This window comes from Balaenoptera musculus, chromosome 21 (assembly GCF_009873245.2).
Source record: "Balaenoptera musculus isolate JJ_BM4_2016_0621 chromosome 21, mBalMus1.pri.v3, whole genome shotgun sequence".
NCBI lineage: Eukaryota > Metazoa > Chordata > Mammalia > Artiodactyla > Balaenopteridae > Balaenoptera > Balaenoptera musculus.
The window spans coordinates 32,131,843-32,156,411 of NC_045805.1; the positions used below are offsets into that span (position 1 = coordinate 32,131,843).

General features: G+C 37.2%; 1 protein-coding gene across 2 annotated transcripts in view; it reads right to left on the reverse strand.

Annotated features, from left to right (window-relative positions):
* Positions 1 to 24,569, reverse strand: part of ADAM9 (ADAM metallopeptidase domain 9) — a 103,281-nt gene that overhangs the window by 32,207 nt on the left and 46,505 nt on the right. For both annotated transcript variants that reach the window (XM_036838671.1, XM_036838672.1), the window contains 5 exons: positions 18,425 to 18,596; positions 11,487 to 11,579; positions 10,255 to 10,450; positions 7,607 to 7,712; positions 278 to 461 (listed from right to left, as the gene is read on the reverse strand). In XM_036838671.1, coding sequence (XP_036694566.1) covers positions 278 to 461; positions 7,607 to 7,712; positions 10,255 to 10,450; positions 11,487 to 11,579; positions 18,425 to 18,596 — 751 coding nt within the window. The remainder of the gene's footprint in view (positions 1 to 277; positions 462 to 7,606; positions 7,713 to 10,254; positions 10,451 to 11,486; positions 11,580 to 18,424; positions 18,597 to 24,569) is intronic.

Here is a 24,569-nt window from a genome sequence, read left to right on the forward strand (position 1 = left end):
ATTTCTGAAGTTAAAAAAAGCATTACATGAAACTAACACAGCATTGTAAATCAACTATACTGCAATAAAATTTTTTTTAAAAAAAGAAAGCATTATATGGCTATAAATCATCAGGAGGTATAGCTGTTCTTATTTTTATTCTTGGTAGCTTTCTATTTTCCCAAATATCTACAATAAACAGAGATTTCTTTTATACCCAGAAAAGAACCACTAGCTTTATATAATGATTTTTTTAATTTTTAAAATTTTACTTTGTTTTAGAAAACATTATGATTACCTTTCCAACGCCACATCTGGTGCCTTCATTCACCATGCCAGGATCGGGAACATCTGACCCAAGCTGGAAATCCACACCCCAACATTTGGTGCCTCTCCCAGGAGTCTGAATAATAGCAGGCACGATTCCAAATACAGGCATTTCTTGTACATTCTCACATTGAAGCTTTCCACACAAAGCATTCCTGGAAAGATAGAGAAATAATGCAAACTACAATGCATCCAGTGTAGATACAAAAGAAAAATTATATATTTTTAGTATATAGGCAGGGAGTATATTGCTGTTTAGCTAAAGGGAATCTCAACAGAAAACGTGTGTGAAAGCAACAGAGATCAAAGTAGCTCTCTTTAAACATGGCAGAGAACAGGTAAGTGGATGCAAAGATGCAAATTAGTAGGGTACCACTCACTGCGGTGGCTTCTCTTGCTGCGGAGTACGGGCTCTAGGAGCACGGGCTTCAGTAGTTGTGGCACACGGGCTCAGCAGTTGTGGCGCACGGGCTTAGTTGCTCCACGGCATGTGGGATCTTCCCGGACCAGGGCTCGAACCCGTGTCCCCTGCATTAGCAGGCGGATTCTTAACCACTGTGCCATGAGGGAAGTCCTAGTTGATTATCTTTTGATCCAAGCACCTACCCTATTCTTAAATCTCCCCTATGATATCACTGCCAAGTCATTATAGGATATTGTTTTCCAATTCCTCTAATTCATCACCTCCTAAATATTCTCATACCAGCTATCATATCTTTTACTTCTTGAGTTAAAATCTTTCTCCCTATAACTTTTCCTCATTGGTCCCAGATCTTCGACAGGAGACCACACAGATAATGTCTTTTCTTTCCTCCACATGGCAGCTTTTTAGGACAATTATCACGTAGGTCCTAATTACTTACTTCACAGGACAATAGTCTACAATCATTTCTCATGCAACAAGGAAGCTCTCCTCTAAATATGTTCTAGTTTGTCTCCCTCCCTCTTGAAGCACAGTGCTCGGAGTAAAACATGAAATTTCAGCTACAGCCTGACAAGCAAAGAACAAGGTGAACTGTCATTTCCTTTATTCTAGATACTGTACTTCTATGAAGCCCAGGATGACAGTAGCTCTTATGGTAACTACATTACATTATTGATGTCCTTGAATTTATCCTCAGCTAACACTCCTATTTACTTTTTGCACATGCTGCTATTAAGCGTCCTCTTCCTTCCATCCTTCACTTAAGAGTTAGTTATTTTGTCCCATCTTTACATTTATTTTTATGTCACCATTTATTCACGAGGTAACCTGAGTAAAGTGCTTAAACTTTCTTAAGTTCAGTTTCTTCATCTGAAAAACAAGAGCTAAATAATGATGCCTATCTCACATAATTAGTTGAAATTAGATATGAAAACCTCTAAAACAAAGCATAGAAGAAAGCAGATCTCAGTTAGCATCTACTGGAACCTACCAAAATTCATGCTGCTATGATATACTTAATGTCTCATGTATAGTCTTAGTGACATATTAAGAAGTAAAAGGAAAATACTCTTAACATATTAAAAGAAAACTGTCACAAATCATTAAAAGGATAGTCACTTCAACAGAAAAAAATTAGCAAAGATGCAAATAGGCAATTCACAAAATAAGAAATGCAAACAGCCAACAAAACTAAGAGATGCTCATTGTTATAGTAATAAAAATTATATTGCAAGCACCAATAGAATAACTGCTTCAGGCAAGGATCATCAATGCACGCTTAAACCATGAGGTGAAACACTGGTGGGGAACTGGATATTTATGCGATACAAAATCATCACTCCACATATTACTTGATAGTTGCAGTGGGAAAGACCTAACTTTACAGGAGCAAGATCTGGTCATTGCCACTTAGTAACAGTAATAATAAGACAATCCAGAATTATGTGCCTCCTTGACATCATCTACCACTTACGAAGTATTCAAATACTTATGAAGTATTCAAAATGTTTAACCTGAATCTAATTAAGACTTTAGATTTAACTTCTGATGTATAGAAAATTCAGGGAATAAAGACACAAGTTAAGCAATGTTGAGAAGAAACTACCAAACAAATCCAGAACACGGGCCACCCTAAAAGACCACTGGCCCAGTCATTTCCTCAGGTCACTGTCATTGAAAATAAATAAATAAATAAACTGAAGAAGAATATTTTAGATTAAAAGTGACTTAAGTGGGGCTTCCCTGGTGGCACAGTGGTTAAGAATCTGCCTGCCAATGCAGGGAACACAGGTTCGAGTCCTGGTCCGGGAAGATCCCACATGCTGCTGAGCAACTAAGTTGGTGCACCACAACTACTGAGCCTGCGCTCTACAGCCCACGAGCCACAACTACTGAGCCCATGTGCCTAGAGCCCGTGCTCCGCAACAAGAGAAGCCACCTCAATGAGAAGCCCGCGCACTGCAACTAAGAGTAGCCCCCGCTCACCGCAACTAGAGAAAGCCCGCTCACAGCAACGAAGACCCAATGCAGCCAAAAATAAAATTAATTAATTTTTTTTTAAAAAGTGCCTTAAGTGACATGACAACTAAATGCAATGTGTGAACCTTGGTTGAGTCCTGATGTGGAAAAAAAAAAAACAGCTATGAAAGACAATCTGAGGACATGGACAATTGGAGAAATGTAAATATTGACCAGGGATTACATGACATTAGGAAACTCTTAATTTTGTTAGGTATGATAACAGTATTGAGAACGGGCTTATATGTTGGAGATGAATACTCAAGAATTTAGGAGTGATGCATCATAATGCTGATAATTTACTTAAAAATGGTTCAGCAAAATCTAGACAAGGTAAATATGATAAAATATTAACAATGTTTTAATCTAGGATATATGTGTGTTCATCATACTATTCTTTCTACTTCTCTGTGTATTTAAAACTTTTCATTTAAAAAGTTTAACAAACTATTGAGTGTTAAGAATGGCTCAAGGGGGCTTCCCTGGTGGCGCAGTGGTTGAGAATCTGCCTGCCAGTGCAGGGGACACGGGTTCGAGCCCTGGTCTGGGAAGATCCCACGTGCCGCGGAGCGGCTGGGCCCGTGAGCCACAATTACTGAGCCTGCGCGTCTGGAGCCTGTGCTCCGCAACAAGAGAGGTCGCAATAGTGAGAGGCCCGCGCACCGCGATGAAGAGTGGCCGCCGCTCGCCGCAATTAGAGAAAGCCCTCGCACAGAAACGAAGACCCAACACAGCCAAAAATAAATAAATTAATAAATTAATAAAAAAAAAAAAAAAAGAATGGCTCAAGGATGTATTTGTACAATACAACATGGGGAATATAGCCAATATTTTGTAATAAATGTAAATGGAAAGGAACCCTTAAAAATTGTATAAAAATATTAAAAATGTAAATAAATAAATAGTTTAAAAAGACGACACCATCTATGTTCTGAAAGAGAGGACAGCTCTTTTGGTGAAATGGAACAAGACAATGTGCACAGCAGGCGGTGGGAGTCTGGGTGGGGACTAGGAGTGTATATGTGCATAATGAACTCTGGAAAGGCAGACAAGAGGCTCAAAGACACACTTGAAGAGCAGGGTGGGAAGAGGGAAAAAGAGAGTAAGAGTGGAAACCACATTTTCTCTGTATCCCTTTAAACATTTTTGAAAAACAACAACAAGAAATTAAATAAGTATTTACAAATTCATTCAAAGCAAGAATGAAATATCTATTTGATGTAACAAGTTGGAAAAGTATTTCTTAAGACAATACTCTGACATTGATGAGGGGGTAGTGGAAGTATAAATCAGTCAAACGTTTTGAAGGCCAATTTAGAAGCATCTATGAAGAGCCTTTAAAACTATCTTCCATTTTCTTTTGAGAAAAATCTACTAAAGAAACAATCAGAGACATAAATACTTAAAATGTATTTATCACAGCCTTGTTTAAAAAAACAAATTACTGGAAACAACTTACATTTCTAACATAAGGAAATGGTTAAAAGAAGCTGGGTATATCCTATAAATGCCCTTAATAGAGTGGAAAGTAAATACATCAACTTATAAAACAGTATAAATCATACTATGCAATTTTGTTTATACACACAGATGTGGGTCTCTGAGTACACATATGTGTATGTATACATGTGTATGATACATATTTATATGCTTATGAATACACATGAGAAGGAAATAACAATAAAAATTTAACAGTATCTCTGGATGACAGGACCATATGTGACCAGTTTCTTGAGACTTTTCTAGATTTTATGCATTTTCTATGATGGGGATGATTATAAAGAGGGTGATGATGATGATGATGGTAAGTCCTACAATGAACCGGGTACTCTTCTTAGTATTAACATCCACCAACTCATTCAGTCTTTAAAACAACACTTAGAAATAGGTACCATTATTAGTCCCATTTTACAGAAGAGAAAAATGAAGTATGTAAGCGAAGTAACTTGTCCAAAGTCTCAGAGATCTTAAGTGGTTAAAGCAGTATTCAAACCCAGAGTCTAACTTCAAATGTGTATTCCTAATGACTATATAACATTATCCTTATATTACTATTATAAAATGCTTTTCAAATCAGCTACCCAGTAATTTAAGTTTTGTAAATGTAGTTGCTATATTTTCATTAAGATATTCATAAAAGTATGGAAACGGAACCAGGCTAAAGACAAGGATAAGGCATATGTAGCAAGCCCCTTACAGGTCTGCATCAATCCACTTATCCCAAGGTTTAGCTCAGCTCATTCAATTAGTTACACTAATTCCACCCATTAGATATATCATCTGTTCCTTCATTCATTCAACAAACAGTTAATAGGCACTTACTATGACAATGTGCCAGGCACTATGTTAAACACAGAATGGACTTTACAGTGTAGTGATGAGGGTGGTAACCAGATGGTCACTTAAACAAATGAGATGTTTTATGAGACAAATACTACAAAAAAAATTCCGAAGTATTAAATTTGGTAGTAATGAAAGGATCAGTTCTTCCAGAAGACATAACAATCCTAAATGTGTATGCACCTAATAACATAAGCACTGAAGAACACACTTCAAAACACATACAGCAAAAATTTATAGAACTAAAAGAAATAGACAACGTCATAATCACAGCTGGGGATTTTAACACACCTCTCAGAAACTGAAGGGTAAACAGATAAACACACACACACCCAAAATATACAAGATTTGAACAAGACCATTAAGTAACTTGACATTTATAGAATAATATATCCAACAACTGCAAGATACACTTTTCTTTTTAATTGAACATGGAACATTCACCAAAATAGACCATATGCTGGACACTAATTCACATCTCAATAAATTGAAAAGAACTGAAATCACAGAGAGTATGTTCTCAATGGAATTAAACTAGAAATCAAAAACAAACAGATAACCAGAATATTCCCAAATATTTGGAAATTAGCAATACACTTTTAACAACACATGAGTCAAAGGAGAAATCACAGTGTAACTTAGAAAATATTGTGACCTGAACAATAAGGAAAATACAACACATCAAATTCAATGAAAGAGAAACACAATTTTTTAACCAGTTCATCCTTCCTTCAACTTTCAAACTGCTACTTTTCTCATTTTGATTTAGCCTAATTATGTTACCCAAGATGGGTCCAGTTCCTCCAAGTGCAGGACAGAGCCCTCCTTGGTCTTTTCTAAACACCATAAAAGAATCTTGAAAATGCTGTGCCTATAACTGGTTTTGTATCTGACCTTCCCTTTATCTGGAAAATTACCTATTACACTATCTATTGGACTGGCCAAAAAGTTCATTCGGTCAGTGAATATGTTGTTCAATAAAGTTCTTCATGAAAATTTAAAATGTGTCTTGTGTTTTTACTTAAAACCGAACGAACTTTTTGGCCGACCCAATATCTTTTCTAAGGCAGTATCGTTTTTAAGTGATTATTCTTGCTAAGGCAATGGTTTGGACATAACCTTCCCGTGCAATTTAAATATACTAAAAATTTATTAAGAATAATAGTTTGACTTCCCCAGAAAAAGAGTGCTATATAAATGCAAGAGAACTTATATCTACAACTAGTTTTGAGACTGTACAAGGTAGTCAAAACAGTTATGTTCATACCCTCTTTTGAAATGCTTTCTTGTTTTTCTAACTTCCTTCAACCTACTCTGTTTTATATATCAAGAAAGGTATATTCTAAATATTCTGTGAAATATACTTTATGTGGATAACTAATTTGTAAAGAATTAGAACAACATAATTTGGCTAACGTTAAAAAAATAAAAGCACACAGCATTAAGAACATCTATAAGAGGGACATCTGACCCTGTTAAGGAAGTTGAGGAAGTCTTTCTTAGAGAAGTTATACTTAAAATGGCAGAGAGGAGAGCATGCCAGGCAGAAGGAACAGCACGTGCCAAGGCCCTGTGGCAGAGGACGACATGTAGACCAGTAGAGCTGAAGTATTTCACATTTAATGGCTCAGTAGAGAAAGATGAGCCTACAAATAAATACATTAAAGGAGCATCCGGAAACAGAAAAAAAATACTAGGAGAACATTCTACACAAAAGCCAAGGAAAGGGGTGTCTTCAAGGAGAAAATGGTCAACATAGTTGAATGCTACTGAGAGGTCCAGAAGCATGAAGACCTAAAGATGTCTGTTGGATTTCGGAACACGGAGGTCACGGTTATTATTTCTTCTTAGTAAGCACTGTTTTACCTCAGTTGCTTAGCCTAATTGGCAGAGTAGGAGGTGAAGTGAGTAGAAGAGAAGCACAGTATTATAGAATAATTCCAATTATGCAAAATGTTAGTGTGTGTATGTATAGTGCACAGAAACAACAAAAAAAGGGAAAACATACACTGAAATTAGTGAATACATACAGACAGAGATTATGGATGACTTTTGTTTATATTTTTGTAATAATACTAATTTTTTTACTATGTGCAAATGTTATAGAAACAAAAAAGGCTTTTAATTTGTCACTTTCAAATTATATGGAGCCAGAAGAAAATGATGAAGTCCAGAATTAATTCTGCAGATACCTTTACGTATGGATTTAGCAGCATAATCTTTTAATGAAAGGAAGAGGGAGAAGAGTGTTTATTTGGGCTTCTTATTGTAGAACAGGATAAACAAAAGTAACATTCTAAAAATCATTATATTTTAGACAGATAATGTCAAAAGGTATGAATAATTTTACCCTTCCTATTCAGAATCTCTCTGAAGTCATGTGTTACAAAATTGTAAGTTTGAAAAGTTAGATGTCGAAGGGGGAGAAAGTCGGCAGTCACAAGGAGCTGTAAAAGATACTAAAGATGACTGATCTTACAATCTTTCATATTCTTTTATACTCTCGCCTCCACTTACCCAGTGGCACACTTCTTGTATTCATTGCCAGAGAAACCACAATTGCCAAATCTGTCACCTTTGGAATTCACATCAATGAAACAATCCCTTGGAGCAGCCTTGGCTTCTGTAACATCAAAAAAAATTTTTTTTCTACACCTGAAACTAACACAACATTGTAAATCAACTATACTCCAATAAAATCAAAATTAAAAAAAAATTTTTTTTAAGTTATGGCAATTTAATTCAGAAATAAAAGTATTCCCTACGACAGTCCACACGCCTGGATAAACTGCCTCAACACCTCTGAAAAGGTTTCAGGACCTACAGATAAAACATTTTGTTCCACATTTTATAATTAACAACAAAATGTGAAAATAAAGCTTAGATGGTACTTAAAAGTTAGCCTGGACTCAAGCACTCAAGTCCTCAAAGAAGTGTCATTAAACAAGATGAAATTATTAACCATGATGAAATTAAAAACCATGCACAGTATGGTAGCACTTTCAGCATATTAATTCTCATTGCTCTCAAACACAGGTCTACTGCACCCCTGGTTAGATCAGCCTGGGAGGGCTGGTGAAAACACTTCCAGGTATTATTTTTTTTAACTTACCATATATGGATGCTTAATTTAGGTATTAATTACATTGACAAATAGCCATGACAGTTAATAAAGTATCAATCCACTCGTTTTCTTACATTTTATATATGTACCACTTAATGTTTGATTTTTCCACTTAATTATATATTCCTAAAAATATTTTATTTGGAAATATTTTGAAACCATTTTGGCAGTACATTCTATCTAATAATGGAAATTCATGTGTCTGTCTTACACACCTGATACTACGTTGTTCAGTTTACAAGAAAATGGATATGTGGTGAAAGGAGTTGGAAGAAAAAAGAGGTGGAGGATCAAGTAATCTAAAAATGGATGCAGAATACTTGCACAGGATAAATGTCACATGGCAATAACTCTAGCAAAGCACATGCTCGCACTCACATTTATGTTAGGAAAAAGTGACTAAATTAATAACAAGCCCTCCCCAGTAATGTGGTTCCTTCGGTCGTCCTAGACTTTTTTGCAGGCCTCTACAAAGATAATACACTTGCTAAATAATAGCATTTGCTTCTCTAAAATGCCTATCTGTAAGTACTTTTTTGGTCTGCAGTAACCTGTCCATTTCTGCAAAATATATCAGAAGTTCACAGATCTCTACCACTGTATCCCATGACCTGACTAACATAAATGAAGTCCCATTTCATGCTTAGTCTTCTCTCCTCCGACCCTATCAGATCAAGGTTCCCATGACCCCCTCCTTGGGTTTGATTAATTTGCTAGAATGGCTCACAGAACTCAGAGAAACATTTTACTCACTAGATTACTGGTGTATTATCAAAGAATATAACTCAGGAACAGCCAGGTGGAAGAGATGCATAGGGCAAGGTATAGAGACAGGGGCTTGGAGGTTCCAGGCCCTGCCAAGTGTGACACTCTCCCTGCATCTCCACTTGTTCACCAAGCCAGAAGCTCTCGAAACCCTGTCCTTTTGGGTTTTCATGGAGGCTTCATTACATAGGCATGATTGATTAAATCACTGGCCACTTGTGAGTACGGCAATCTCCAGTCCCAGAGGTGAGGGAACTGAAAGTTCCAACTAATCACAGGGTTAGTTCCCTGGCAACCAGCCCCATCCTTAAGTCACTGAGGGGCTTTCCAAAAGTCACTGCATTGACATAACAAAAGACACTTTTACAGCTCTCATTACTTGGGAAATTCCAAGGGTTTTAGGAGCTCATGCCAGGAACTGGACAAAGACCAATTTTTTTTGGTTTGTTATAAATTACAACATCACAACAGTCAACACTGCTCTACCTAAAATTATAATTAATCCATATTAAGAGGATGGAGAATGAAAAATGAGCATTAGTAGGATGAGAGCTGACAAGTGTTGAAAGAAGAGAAGGTAAGAAATTAAATTCTCATCCTCCGCAGTGAAAAATTAACAGTTAATACCTAGAATGGAAAAATCGAAAAGTAGCATTACCAAGAAATTATCTAAAGACCTGGAGCAAGTAACAAAGTAATCGGCTAGAAATCAGCAAGAAAAGGTAAAAATGGTTGCCTTAAGGGATGGGGCTATTATGTGGAGGCACACTTTACTTTTTCTTAAAATCTTGTGAATGATTTGGCTCTTTACTGTCTGTATAACTTTGATAAAAATGAAATATTTAAAAAGAGACACAATAAAAAATATAATAGAATACTTTAATGCTCTATGATCTAAATATAGCAATACAGATGGATTGCAAAAACATTTTGAGTGAACAACTAAAATAGAAGACCCATATGTATGTCCCCATACTACTTACATGAATTTATTAAATCTAGAATACAATACTGTGCATATATATGTATACATATAATGTTAATATACACAGGATAGAGAGGTGAGAAAGTATTATAAAAACAAAAATCACCAACTGAACTTGGACACATCAAATTCATGACCATGATTGCCTACAGAGAAGGAAAGAGGGAGACATGATAGGAGAGAGGAAATGGGAGAACTTCAATTTTAGCAATAATGTTTGTTTTCCATTTTTAACAAAAACTAAAACAAAAAAATAAAATCAAAGCAATCAATATAAATAAAATATCTTACTTGAGCCAAAGATGACTTGACACTGAGCATCATAATATTGGCACATGCCATTGTAACAATAGGCTTTGTTATTCTGGCAAGGATAGCCATTCTGAATAAAAACATCTGGCTGACAGAACTGAGAAGAACCGTTGCAATATTCTGGAACATCACATTCATTGGTTTTTCCTCGGCACAAAGTACCTCCTGGAAGGAACTAGGGTAATAGGATTGAAATTGAACAGGAATATCAGGAAAATTCCCACAAATTAATCAAATTGGAAACCACAGTATTTATATCTATAAAAAGTTCTAACAAAAACAAAAGATTAAATAACCCAATAGAAAAATGAACAAAGGCCCATAATAGGCTATTCATAAAAGTCATGAAACATGGAAAATGAAAAAGCATAGCCTCATTGATAACCAAAAGAAATGCAAATTAAACTAAGATATAAAAGCACTTTACACCTATCAAACTAACCTGGATCGTAACACTGGCTAGCAACCAATGTTAGTACGAGGAAACAAAAATAGTGCTTACATGATGTAATCAATACTGTACACTGTACAGTAATCAGTGTATTGATTATACTGGCAATTACAGACTGGCACATTTGTAGAAGGTATATAAAATGTGTCTCAAAAATTTTCATATGCATACTCTGTCCAACAATTCCACTTATAAGCAAATATTGGAAGCTATCTAAATGTCCATCATTAGTAGACCAGATAAAGAAATTATGGTACAGCCATACAAAGGAATACTAACTATATAACTTTGTAGAACTACCTGAATGGAAGAAAATCCATGGTATCTTACTGAAAAAAGTGCATAGTAAAAATATGTACACCCATGTTTACCCACTTTCACACAAACACACACCTACACACACACTCATACTCACATTTACATAGGAAAAAGTGACTAATAACAAATTATCAAACAATGGCTACCTGAAAAGGGTAAAATGATAGAGGGTCTTTCAGTGTCTACTTTCTATTGTTGAATTTTTAATGAAAAACATAGACCACTCTTAAATCAGAAAAATAAAATGTTTTTACTTAAGAAAAAAAATCTCTTTAGACCACTTATAAAAGAACATGACACAAAACTGCAAACAAGTGTCATAAAACTTTTCATGTAATCAGGTAATAAAAATAGTACTCTCTTACAGATCAGAGAAAACCAATTTTGATATATGCATATTTTTCCTTTTTCTATTTTTTCCAAATAGGGAGGAATCCCCTACCCAACAGTCTTGACAACAGTCGCCATATGCACATTCAGCAGATGATTTAAGTTTACAAGTACTTCCTTCACAACAAGGGTCCAATTCACATTCCTGTGAAGAGAAAATGACTGTCAATAAAGAAATAAATTATTGTCATCAATATGCATTAATAAAATTCTTATCTTAGACCTATGCTTTCTTCTAACCTGGCTGTAACAGTTACTCTCTGGAAACAGTCCCTTACTATCCTTCTGGATTTATCAGCGACTCTTTAGCTATTATCTACGTCTCAACATATTTCAAAGGACTGAAATCACAGAAAATATGTGTCTTAGTCTGCTGGGATTGCCAGAACAAGATACCATAGACTAATGACTTAAACAAAAGAAATTTATTACGTCAGCTCTGAAGGCTAGAGGCCCAAGATCAAAGTTCCAGCCAATACAGTTTCTGGCGCAGACTCTCTTCCTTGGCTTGTAGACAGCTGCCTTCTTGCTGTGTGCTCACATGGCCTTTCTTCAGAGCATGTGTTCAGAGAGAAAGCAAGCAAACTCTCCAGTGTCTCTTTTTTATGAGGACTCTAATCCTATAAGATCAAGGCCCACCCTTATGACCTCATTTAACCTTAATTACTTTCCTAGAGGTCCCTTCTCCAAATACAGACATACTTGGGATTAGGGCTTCAACATATGAATTTGGGGGACACAAACATTCAGTTTATAACAGTGTGTTTAATGATCACAGGAAATTAAGCATCCATAAATGCACTTCTCTTCATGCTCAGGGTCTGACTTCTCTGTTGGGTGGATTTCCACCCATGTGGACATTCTTTTTATCTTGCTTGGCTTCTCTCACCCCACTTTGGCCCACCATGGCTCCCTACCCCTGCCCCGAACCTTCCACCCAGTGACATCTACTCTCCTATGTTCCAACTACTGTCTTCAGGTATGAATTGTTTGAGAAGGGAAGGAGAAAGGAGAGGGGGAAAGAAGAAGATAGGAGAAAGGAGGAGGAGGAGAGAAGGGAGCAGGGGAAATAAGCTTTAATTTTTGAAGAATATTTATTTTCCTATGTTGCAGAATTCTAGGTTGACGGTTTCTTTTTTTTTTTTTTTTTTTTTTAAATTTTATTTATTTATTTGTTTATTTATTTATTTATTTATTTATTTTTGGCTGTGTTGGGTCTTTGTTTCTGTGCGAGGGCTTTCTCTAGCTGCGGCAAGCGGGGGCCACTCTTCATCGCGGTGCACGGGCCTCTCAACCATCGTGGCCTCTCTTGTTGTGGAGCACAGGCTCCAGACGTGCAGGCTCAGCGATTGTGGCTCACGGGCCTAGTCGCTCCACGGCATGTGGGATCTTCCCAGACCAGGGCTTGAACCCGTGTCCCCTGCACTGGCAGGCAGATTCTCAACCGCTGCGCCACCAGGGAAGCCCTAGGTTGACGGTTTCTTCCTTTCAGAACTATAAATCTGCTGTTCTACTGTCTTCTGCTCCCAAAATCAGCTGCCATTTATACATTTGTTCCCCATTTTCTTCTGACTTCTTGCATTATTTTCTGCTTATCTCAGCACTTTGATTACAATGTGCCTACAATCACTCTTAGTAATGATTCTGATTTGGCTTTACTTAGTGTTTTAGAATTGTAACTTAACATTTTCTGTTAAATATGGGACATTTTCAGCCATTATTTCTTTGAATACTTTTCCCATCTTGTTCTCACTCTCCTCTTGGGATTTCACTTATAATTACATTAGGCTCTTTGATATTGCCTACATGTCCCTGATGCTCTGTTCATTTTTCTTTAATCTTTCTTCTTTTTTCTTTAGATTGGATTATTTCTTTTGTTCTACTTCATGTTCATTGACTCTTTTTCTGCCATCTTAGTCTGCTATTAATTCTGCCCAGGGAATCTTTCATTTATTAGACTTTTTAGTTCTATAATTTCCATTTGGTTCTTTATTATACATTTCTCTGCTGAGATTCTTCATATGTTTACTCATGAAGACCATATTTTTCTTTAATTCTCTGATGATAAAGAGTGGACTATAATTCATGGCAGTTTTATTCATAATAGCAAAATGCATAATAGCAAAACAACCTAGATATCCTTTAAGGGGTGAATGGTTAAACAAACTTCAGATAGGCCCTTTGAGCTGGTGGAAATACCAACCTAAACATTATTCCCAATCTCTGAAGTAATATCCATACAATGGACAGTTACTCACTAATAAAAAATAAAAAAATATTAACACATGCAACAACCTAGACTGACCTCAAAGGCATTACGCTTAGTGAAAAAAAGTCAGTCTCAAAAGGTTATATGTTGTATGATTCCATTTATTATTATTATTTTTAAAGATTTATTTATTTATTTTTGGCTGTGTCGGGTCTTAGTTGCGGCACGTGGGATCTTCATTGAGGCATGTGGGACCTTTTGTTGCGTGTGCAAGCTCTTCATTGCAGCTCTTGAGCTTCTCTCTAGTTGTGGCGTGCGGGTTTTCTCTTCTCTAGTTGTGGCTCCAGCCACAACTACAGTGAGCTCTGTAGTTTGCAGCACACGGGCTCTCTAGTTGAGGCGCATGAGCTCATTGTTTGTGGCGCGCGGACTTAGTTGCCCCAAGGCATGTGGGATCTTAGTTCCCCGACTAGGGATCGAACCTGCGTCTCCTGCATTGTAAGGCAGATTCTTTACCACTGGACCACCAGGGAAGTCCCTCCATTTATTATTATTTCTTTTAAGTCTTTATTGAATTTGTTACAACACTGCTTCTGTTTTATGCTTTGGTTTTTTGGCCCGAGGCATGTGGAATCTTAACTCCCTGACCAGGGATTGAACCCACACCCCCTTCATTGGAAGGCAAAGTCCTAACCACTGGACCACCAGGGAAGTCCCTCTATTTATTATTGAAATGGAAAACATTATTGAACTGGCAAAACCACCGATGGAAGCCAGGGGCAGGGATAAGGGCTGGAGTCAGGGTGGGTGTGATTACGACAAGGTAGCAGGAGGGTGTTCTTTTGTGGTGATGGAACAGTTCTGTATTTTAATTGAGGTGGTGGTTACATAAATCTATATATGGGATAAAACTGCATAAAAGTTCACACACACACACGAATGCAGGTTAAAATGGAAAAGCTGAATAAAGTCTGTAATCTAGTTAACATACCAACGTCAGTGTCCTGGTTTTTATACTGCACTATCACTATATAATTTTTCACCCTTTGGGGGAAACTGGGCGAAAAATACATAGGACTCTTTGGACTGTTTTTGCAACAGTCTGTCCATTTATAATTATTTCATAATAAAAATCTGAAACTTTGAAAAATGATCTATACCTTGCACCGTACAAAAAATTAAGTCAAAATGGATCATAAACCTAAATGTAAAACCTAAAACGATGGACTTCCCTGGTGGCACAGTGGTTAAGAATCCACACCTGCCAATGCAGGGGACACGGGTTCCATCCCTGGTCCGGGAAGATCCCACATGCCGTGGAGCAACTAAGCCCGTGTGCCACAACTACTGAGCCTGTGCTCTAGAGCCGGTGAGCCACAACTACTGAGCCCACGTGCCACAACTAGTGAAGCCTGCGTGCCTGGAGCCTGTGCTCCGCAACAAGAGAAGACACCGCAATGAGAAGACTGCGCACCGCAACAAAGAGTAGCCCCCCCTCGCCACAACTAGAGAAAGCCTGTGTGCAGCAACAAAGACCTAATGCAACCAAAAGTCAATAAATAAAATATAAATACATTTATTTTTTTAAAAAACCTAAAATGATAAAGCTTCTAGGAGAAAACATTTGCAATCTTGGACTAGGCAAAGATTTCTTAGATGTAACACCAAAAGCACAAAAACATATGTTTCACATATGCAAACAGGTATCAAAACCTAACTTGTATGCATTAAACGGGTGCAGTTCATTGTTGACAAGTGTTTATAATTGCCTGTTTCTTACCCTTTGCTTTGTCTTGACCAATCTTTAGTGAGCCTTCTCTCTTTCCTATAGGCCCTTGAACTCTGCTTGTCTCCACAAAAAAAAAAAGGGTACAAGTATCCCCACCCCTTCCCAGCTTCTCCTGGCAATCAGCTGACCAAAAGACAACTTCCTATCAGACCTCACTGGCTATTCTCCCCTGCTTATCCAGCTTCCCCATAGAAGATTCTGCTTATCTCTGTTTGCTCCCACATTTACCCTATAAAAGAAAAACCTTTTTGTTTGATTTTGAGACGCTTCCAGATGTCTGAGATCAGCATGTTCTCCCTACTACAATAGTCTTTCTTCTGGATAAAGCCTTTTCTTATCTAAGTCTGAATTTGGGGTGGTTTTTTTTGACATTGTATTCAATTATACTTCAATACAGCTGTTAATTTTTTTTCACAGCTACTGTGCAAGACAGACAGATGGCTTCATAAAAGAAAAGAGAATCCGGAAATAGACTATGTATACAGGAATTTTATTTATGGTGAAAGTACCATTTTAAATGGTTTTGCAACAACTGACAATTAATGGGTAAAAGTTAATTCTCTAGCTCACTCCACATGACCCCCCCCACCAATTATAGAGCTAATACAAAAAACTGTAAGTACAAAAATGCTAGAAAAAATTATAGAGGGGCTATATGATGATAATCTTGAAACAGGAGTAAAACTTGTACCTTGCTCAGTTACAAAACTATGGGGGACACCAAATGCCATGACATACTGTTGGTAAAAGTGCAAACTGACACAGCCTTTTTGTAAGAAATTTGGTAGTCTCTAATAAAATTAAAAACACACATACTTTGCAATTCAATAATTCTACCTTTAGGTAATTATCTTAGAGAAATACTTGTATATGTAGGTATGCACACACACACACATACATGGAGCATATACAAGGATGTACTGTTTGCAACAGAAAAATACACTACAGTGAGTAAATGTCCTTTAACGAGAGTATGGTGAAATAAATCACAGTACATCCTTATACTGAAATACTAATCAGCAGATTAAAGGATTATGTGTAAATAACATAATGACACGGAAAAAATCTCCAGGATATATTAATAGAAAAAAAAACTCTGCATGCAATGTATTAAGTCAGATTTCATTTATGTAAAAAAATAAAATCCTAAAACAAACCCAACTATGGTACAAATGTACATACTGTATATAGGTATATAAATGCATAGAATAAAATCTATAAAGAAACACACTAAACTTATAAGAATGATTACCACTGCAGAAGGAAGTGAAAAAATGTATGGGAGAAATAAAGGGGAATTTTGCTTGTGCTTGCTGTTTGAAACTTTTATACGAAGAACAACACCTGTGATATTTGAGGGGGAAGAGGTACTTTTTTCAAGAGTAATTTGTAGTGCAAAACCTCGAGAAGCGGGGCTTCCCTGGTGGCGCAGTGGTTGAGAGTCTGCCTGCCAATGCAGGGGACACGGGTTCGAGCCCTGGTCTGGGAAGATCCCACGTGCCGCGGAGCAGCTGGGCCCGTGAGCCACAACTACTGAGCCTGCGCGTCTGGAGCCTGTGCTCCGCAACAGGAGAGGCCGCAATAGTGAGAGGCCCGCACACCGCGATGAAGAGTGGCCCCCGCTTGCCACAACTAGAGAAAGCCCTAGCACAGAGACGAAGACCCAACACAGCCATAAATAAATAAACAAATACTTTAAAAAAAAAAAAGCTAGAGAAGCAAATATAGACTATTTCAATTAGTTTGATAATGAAGTAAACAGTCAGGAGAAATCAAAACATATATAATATTTTAGGAGAATGCCTGGAAAGAAGAGCTTGGTCATCCTAACAGTATAACATTAATTTAGAGATTAAACATAACCTCATTAGGCTTTATTTTCCTCATTTGAAAATGAGAATATAAAGAAATATCAATCTCCTAGAGTTATTGTGAGGATCATACCATGGAAAACATTTAGCAGAGGCTGCTGACATGCAGCAATAGTGCAATGAAGGCCCATGACAATTTCATCATAAAATACATACTGCCTGGGAATTCCCTGGTGGTCCAGTGGGTAGGACTCTGTGCTCTCACTGCCGAGGGTTCGACCCTTGGTTGGGAAACTAAGATCTCACAAGCCAAGCGGCGCGCCCCTCCCCCCAGAAAACAAAAACAAAAACAAAAACAAAAAAACATACTGTCTTTCTAGAATGTAAAGCCTTCTGGCAAAAGCCAGGGATGTGTGGTCAGGTAAGGGAGAAGAAGCAGCACTTGTGGAAAAGATTGAGAAGATAGTAAAGTTTACATACAATTGAACCAATTTCTTTAAAATTTAAATTTAATTTTTTTTAATTTTTGAAATTTAATTAAAATTTTTTTTCCTCCTAAGCCTTGTCTAGGAAGTCTTAAGTAGGCCATTTTGAGAGGAGAATGGCTGAGATATAGAAGAATAATAATAAAGATGGGCACAGACTTATGGCAGTAAGTGTGGGTAACAGGTGTGAGAAAGCCAGAGAGCGGTAGGTGAACTGAAGCTTACTAAAGGGAGGATGTTAATTTGAGTAGCAAGAACTTTGTTAACGAAGAACTTGGACAATGGGCCAGCTTCAATTTACTATTAAAATGAGGTCAACTGAATAAATGTTTCTGCAATGGCAGTGCCAGAATAGTAAAAGCTTATAAGTAAAGAGCCAAGAGAAAAACTGATTCGTTCTTTAAAATAAATAAATGACTCAGTAACCATAACAGAAATGGTAGACGGTAGCAAAAAAACAGAAGAATAAACATGGCGCTTTCCTGGACACCAAAACAGATGACACCATTGGTTATGTTCTAGGAATGAGGGGATGATCAACCCCAGGAACATATCCCCACAAGCAAAATACCAATCCTCATTTTGCCACTAAATTTTACTTTAGCTCCTATGCTAGAGTTGCCCAAACTGAGCTATTTTATTTTTTTGCAAATCCCAAGGTAACTTCGCAAAGCAAACATCACACATTAAACTGACCTTTGGAGTACCACAGTCACACTCTTCCCCAGGGTCCACCAATTTATTACCACAGAAAGGAGCGCTGTAAGCTTCGTCAGGCTTTGGAATATTAAGAAGGCAGTTTCCACCTTTATTTAAAGTCAACTTCTCAAAGTCTTCTGCACTGCAAGTGCTGAAGTTTCTGGAACCTCTGTAATAAACATGAAGAAAAAGATCTTAAGTCATAGCAATTACTCACTTTGAAAATCTTAAGTCATGTCTTCAACCATCAAGAAGTGAACATTTAAAGTGACAGAGGAAGTTCCCTGGCTGTCCAGTGGTTAAGACTCCGCGCTTTCCCTACCAAGGGTCCAGGTTCAGTCTCCGGTCGGGGAACAAAGATCCTGCAAGCCGCGAGACATGGTGAAAAAAATAAAAAATAAAATGACAAAAAATAAAAAATAAAATGGCAGAAGATACAGAAAATATTCACAGAATCATAAATCTCAGCATCAGAAGAGACCTCAAAAATTATCTAGTCCTCTCTAGAATTAAGTTTTATTTGTCTTCCATAGTAAAGGTTCTTCAAATATGTGAAGCGAGCTCTGTTTCCCCAACCTCTTTTCACTCTGCTGAACGACATTCCTGCGCTCCCCTCACTAACGCTTACTAGGAGCTATGTGACAATAATGTGAATCCAGCGATGACGCACGCACTATAGCTACCGAGAAGCAGCATGCACAGGGCAGAATGTCAGCTACAGTTTGAGGTTTAAATGCCTCTGATGGTAATTTCTAAGAACTGTAGTTAATACTCTGAAGGCTAGATGGGCTTCTAGAAACGGTCCAACTTGAACTGTCTATGTGATATTTATACGAACACAATTTTGATGTGTTTCTTTGTGTTGCTGGGTTGTTTTTAGTTATTGTTTTACTCAATAACGATATTTTTAGATAGTCCCACTGGCTATGTTCACTTTTGAAGACTAGTGGGAGACACACTCAACTATAAAACAAGAACCTTTGAGAAATCCAAGTCACATTAAAATTTTATTGGGGGCATTTGGTGCCCTGAAAGAATCTCTTTTTTATCAGTTTGAGCAAGGGTACCAAAAGTAGCAGTGGGAATGAGAACCGTGTTACGTTACAGTGATTGAGAAAGCATTCCTATTGATTCCGTGTCTTCTGTACATCCAAGGAATCTAAGAAACAGATCCTTTCTGGGAGACTTTGTCCCCTGGGTAAACTCTTCTTTGCGAACTGGCCCAGAGTCTCCCAGGAAGTAGACAGTCCTGGCTCCTGGCTCCTGGCTCTTCGGACTGGAAAGCAGTCACACAGAAAGTAAAGACCTAGCACAAGATTTCCGACAATGACCAAAACACTCGTTTTCCACATTCTTCTTTTTCTTGCTACTCTCTGCTTAGGAATATTGTAAGGAGGAGTCCTTTTGTACAACACTGTTCCTTCAACAAATCTTTGTGGAACATCTATCATGTACAAGGCACTCTTCTTCGTGCAAGGGAGAAAACAGTAAACAAGGCAGACAAAAATCCCCGCCCCTGTGAACGCAACATTCTACTGAGTGAAACAGACTATAAACATAATGAAGAAATAAATTCAATAGTACATTAGAAGACAAGTGACGTTGGGGAAAAAGATGAGGAGGTGAAGAAGACGACCTCTGCAGGGGGAGGAGCGACTACAGTTTTTCAAAGAGCTGTCAGGACAGGCACTTCAAATACTGAGACAACTGAATCAAAACTGGATTTCTAGGGGAAGATCATTACGGGGAGAACAAACAGTAAGTGCAAAAGCCCGAAGGGAGAAGACTGCCTGTTCAAGGAACAGATAAGGAAGCCAGCACGGCTGGAGTGGAGTGAGACAGTGCGGGATACAGACAGCAAGGTGGGAAGAGGCCACTGCAAGAATCTGACTTTTTACGATGAGTGAAATAAGGAGGGGGGAATGACACAATGGAAAGTGTGAAGCAGGAATGATGTGATCTGATTTATGTTTTAATAAGATCACCATGTTTGCTATGTTAAGCAGGAAGAAGTCCACTCAACAGATGATGACGGACAAACGTGGCAGTGGTGAAAGCAGTAAGAAGCGTTTGGATTATTTATGTGGTTTAGAGAAATAGACATTAAGGCAAAGAATGTGAGAAAAGAGAAGTCAAGGGTGACTGAGATTTTTGTCCTGAGCTACTAGAAGGAAGGCGTTATCATTAATTATCATGGGAAGATGGGGGCAGAGCAGGTTTTAGGAAAGACAACAAGAGTTTGAGTCTAAGGACCTCAAGTAGAAATGTCAAACTAGAGCATGTGATAATTATCTGATAAACAAGGAGACTTCAATTTAAACGATCGTTTTTTTATTTCCTATTATTGTTCTTTATATGGCTAGTACAGTGCCTACCACACAGTACATATTCAATAATGTTTTCTGTAAGAATATATTAATCAGCTAATAGTCACAGGAGTTGTACAGACATATGTGTATATTTCCTACACTTGAGCTCCTAATTTTAATCTACAAAGTTCACCACTTCTGAACAGATTATTTTTGAAATAAGCTTGTTATACAGTCCTTGGAACACATTTTCTCATAGAAACAATGTTTTATATGTGTGATCCTAAAGCAATCTACAAAAAAAAAAAAAATCTGTTTCACCCACAATGAAGTTGACTATAGTACTGAAAAGGATAACAAAATCATAACCACTTCTTATGCTGTTTAGTATGTGGAGATAATAACAAACATCCCCAAGTTGGCCTTCACTAACACTGTGGATAATAAAATGAAGATATTCTCTCCCTAGTCATCCTTGGATGTCACCTACAGTAATAAGAAGGATGATCTTTCTCCTGATACTTGGCTTGAATAATAGCAACTAAAGTACCCTTACTCTCTATCACTTCTGGGTACTAAGACATGAATCTAAAGCATCTCCGAATCTCTTTTGTCACATCTAGGTGAGTTTTATAAAACTGATTCAAAAGGACATAGATGGGACTAACAGTGATGGAAATGGTCTACCAGGATATGACCAAAAAAAACCAACTATCATTTAAAACATTCTCTCTATGACTAATCTGGAAACAAGCAGAACACATTTCCACCACTACCATCCTAATCCCCACAGCCTAGGAATAGGAAGTCCTAAGAAAGAACTCTAAGTGATGACACTTAATTAGATTTTTTTTTTAAAAAAAAGAGCACTCTTTTAAAAGCCTCCGATTATGGAAGCTTTCTGATGTAGGTGGCATTGAGGGGCAGAATTAAGAAAGCCATTTCTCTAGAAAGGTACCTCCCAGGAAGAGCACCCCTCACACGTCCAGGAATCCAAGAGCAGTGTGTGAGGGGAATACTACCAGGTCCCTCAAATATCTTAAATAATGATAAAAATTATGTTACAAAGTTAGATTATCCACTTTTTAAACAGAACTGGATCCAACTGATTATCTGGAAAAACTCTAGCATCTATATCACTTGCATCTAAAAAAAAAGCCTAACTTATAACAGTCAACTAATGTTCATGAAATAGCATATGAAGTAGAAGGTGGGAAATCTGTCCTCAAAAAGAAGATTTAATACACCAAGGATAACATAATCCTACTTCTCAAATTATTTCTTACCAAAAATTGTTCAAATACAATGTCCAATACTTTATCAAAACATAACATGAAGACACAAGATACTGTGAGAACAACTATAAAAAAATTAAAAGACACTATAAGGGAAAAAAAAAAAAACAGATATAGTCCCATAAAGTCTCCAGATACTAGAATTATCAAACAATAACCCAAAAAGAGAAAATCTCTGCTTGCTATGGTCAGAGAGAAAAATGAGAAGCTTGAAAATTTTAGCAGGGAACTAAAATTCACAGTTGTAATACAGCAGATTTGATGTGTTTTTCTAAAACACATTCTTTACACATTTAAAATACCCTGAAATTAAGATTCATCTTAAAATTTGTATTAACTTAATAGGCACCGTTTTTTCATTCTAAGTGGTATGTTAATAATGGTATCTTATAATCAGTGTCACCTACATTTGCATAAATACAGTGCATTAGTGATCATATTAAACATAAGTAGATTAAATGATTCAATTAAGAGACAAATATTGCCAGGCTGGATTAAAAAAATAAAACCTAAATATAGGTTGTTTAGAAGCATATATCTAAAACACAAGAATAAAGAAAAGTTCAAAGTAAAGGAATAGAAAACATATACTGTCAACATTACCAAAAAAAAAAACAAAAACAAAAAACAAATCTGGGACAGCTAAATTAATATCAGACAAAACTGACCACTCAAGCTAATGCAATAAAAAAGGAAATGAAAGACATACAAATTGGGAAGAAAGAAACAAAACTGTCTTTGTTTGCAGATCTCTGCCTGCTGTTGGACTGCTGCAGCTTGTGCCCAGACCCATGCTGAGTGCCCACACCAGCCCCTCTTGTCCCAGCACTGCTCCGCCCCCGCCCAGGGAGAGGGTGCTGGTGCTGGGAAAGGGGACAGCACACACTTAAAGGGAACAGAGCGGGCTCAGACCCGATCCTCAGCGCTTGTGCTCCAGCAACTGGGGACCAAACCCCATGCCCGATATGGCAGTGTTGGCCACTAAGCAGAGGGGAAGTCCCATCACAAACCCAGCTCCAGCTCCAGCCCCTCCATCCCCAGTCCCAACCCCTGCTAAGGTGATAGCTTCCAACACACGTTGAGGAAAGACATGACTTGTGTTCATGTCAAATCCAGCTCTCCCACGAAAATACAAATAACGCAATTTTAAAAATGGGCCATACACCACATTAACAAATTGAAGAATAAAAACCATATGATCATCTCTATAGATGCAGAAAAAGCTTTTGATAAAATTCAATATCTGTTTAGGACAAAAACTCTTCAGAAAGTAGGCAGAGAGGGAACATACCTCAACATAATAAAGGTCATATAGGACAAATCCACAGCTAACATCATTCTCAATGGTGAAAAGCTGAAAGCATTTCCTCTAAGATCAGGAATAAGACAAGTATGCCCACTCTCGCAACTTTTATTCAACATAGCTTTGGAAGTCCTAGCCACAGCAGTCAGAGAAGAAAAAGAAATAAAAGGAATTCAAATTGAAAGCGAAGAAGTAAAACTGTCACTGTTTGAAGATGACATGATGCTATACACAGAAAATCCTAAAGACCCTACCGGAAAACTACTAGAGCTCATCAATGAATTCGGTAAAGTTGCAGGATATAAAATTAATGCACAGAAACCTACTGCATTTCTATACACTAACAACAAAATATCAGAAAGTGAAATTAAGGAAACAATCCCATTTACCGTCACATCAAAGAATAAAATACCTAGTAATAAACCAACTTAAGGAGGCAAAAGACCTGTACTCCAAAAACTGTAAGACACTGATGAAAGAAACTGAAGTTGACACAAACAGATAGAAAGATATACCATGTTCTTGGATTGGAAGAATCAATATTGTTAAAATGACCATACTATTCAAGGCAATCTACAGATTCAATGCAATCCCTATCAAATTACCAATGGCATATTTCACAGAACTAGGACAAAAAATTTTAAAACTTGTATGGAAACACAAAGACTCTGAATAGCCAAAACAATCTTGAGAAAGAAGAATGGAGCTGAAGGAATCACACTTCCTAACTTCAGACTATATTACAAAGCTACAGTCATCAAAACAGTATGGTACTGACACAAAAACAGAAATATAGATCAATGGAACAGGATAGAAAGCCACAGAAATAAGCCCACACACTTATGGTCAATTAATCTATGACAAAGGAGGCAAGAATATACAATGGAGAAAAGACAGCCTCTTCAATTAGTGGTGCTGGGAAAACTGGACAGCTACATGTAAAAGAATGAAATTAGAACATTCTCTAACACCATATACAGAAATAAAGTCATAATGGATTAAAGACCTGAATATAAGACCAGATACTATAAAACTCTTAGAGGAAAACATAGGCAGAACACTTGTTGACATAAATTGCAGCAATATTTTTTGGATCCCTCTCCAAAAAATGAGTAACAGAAATAAAAACAAAAAATAAACAAATGGGACCTAATTAAACTCAAAAGTTTTTGCACAGCAAAGGAAACCATAAACAAAATGAAAAGACAACCTACGGACTGGGAGAAAATATTTGC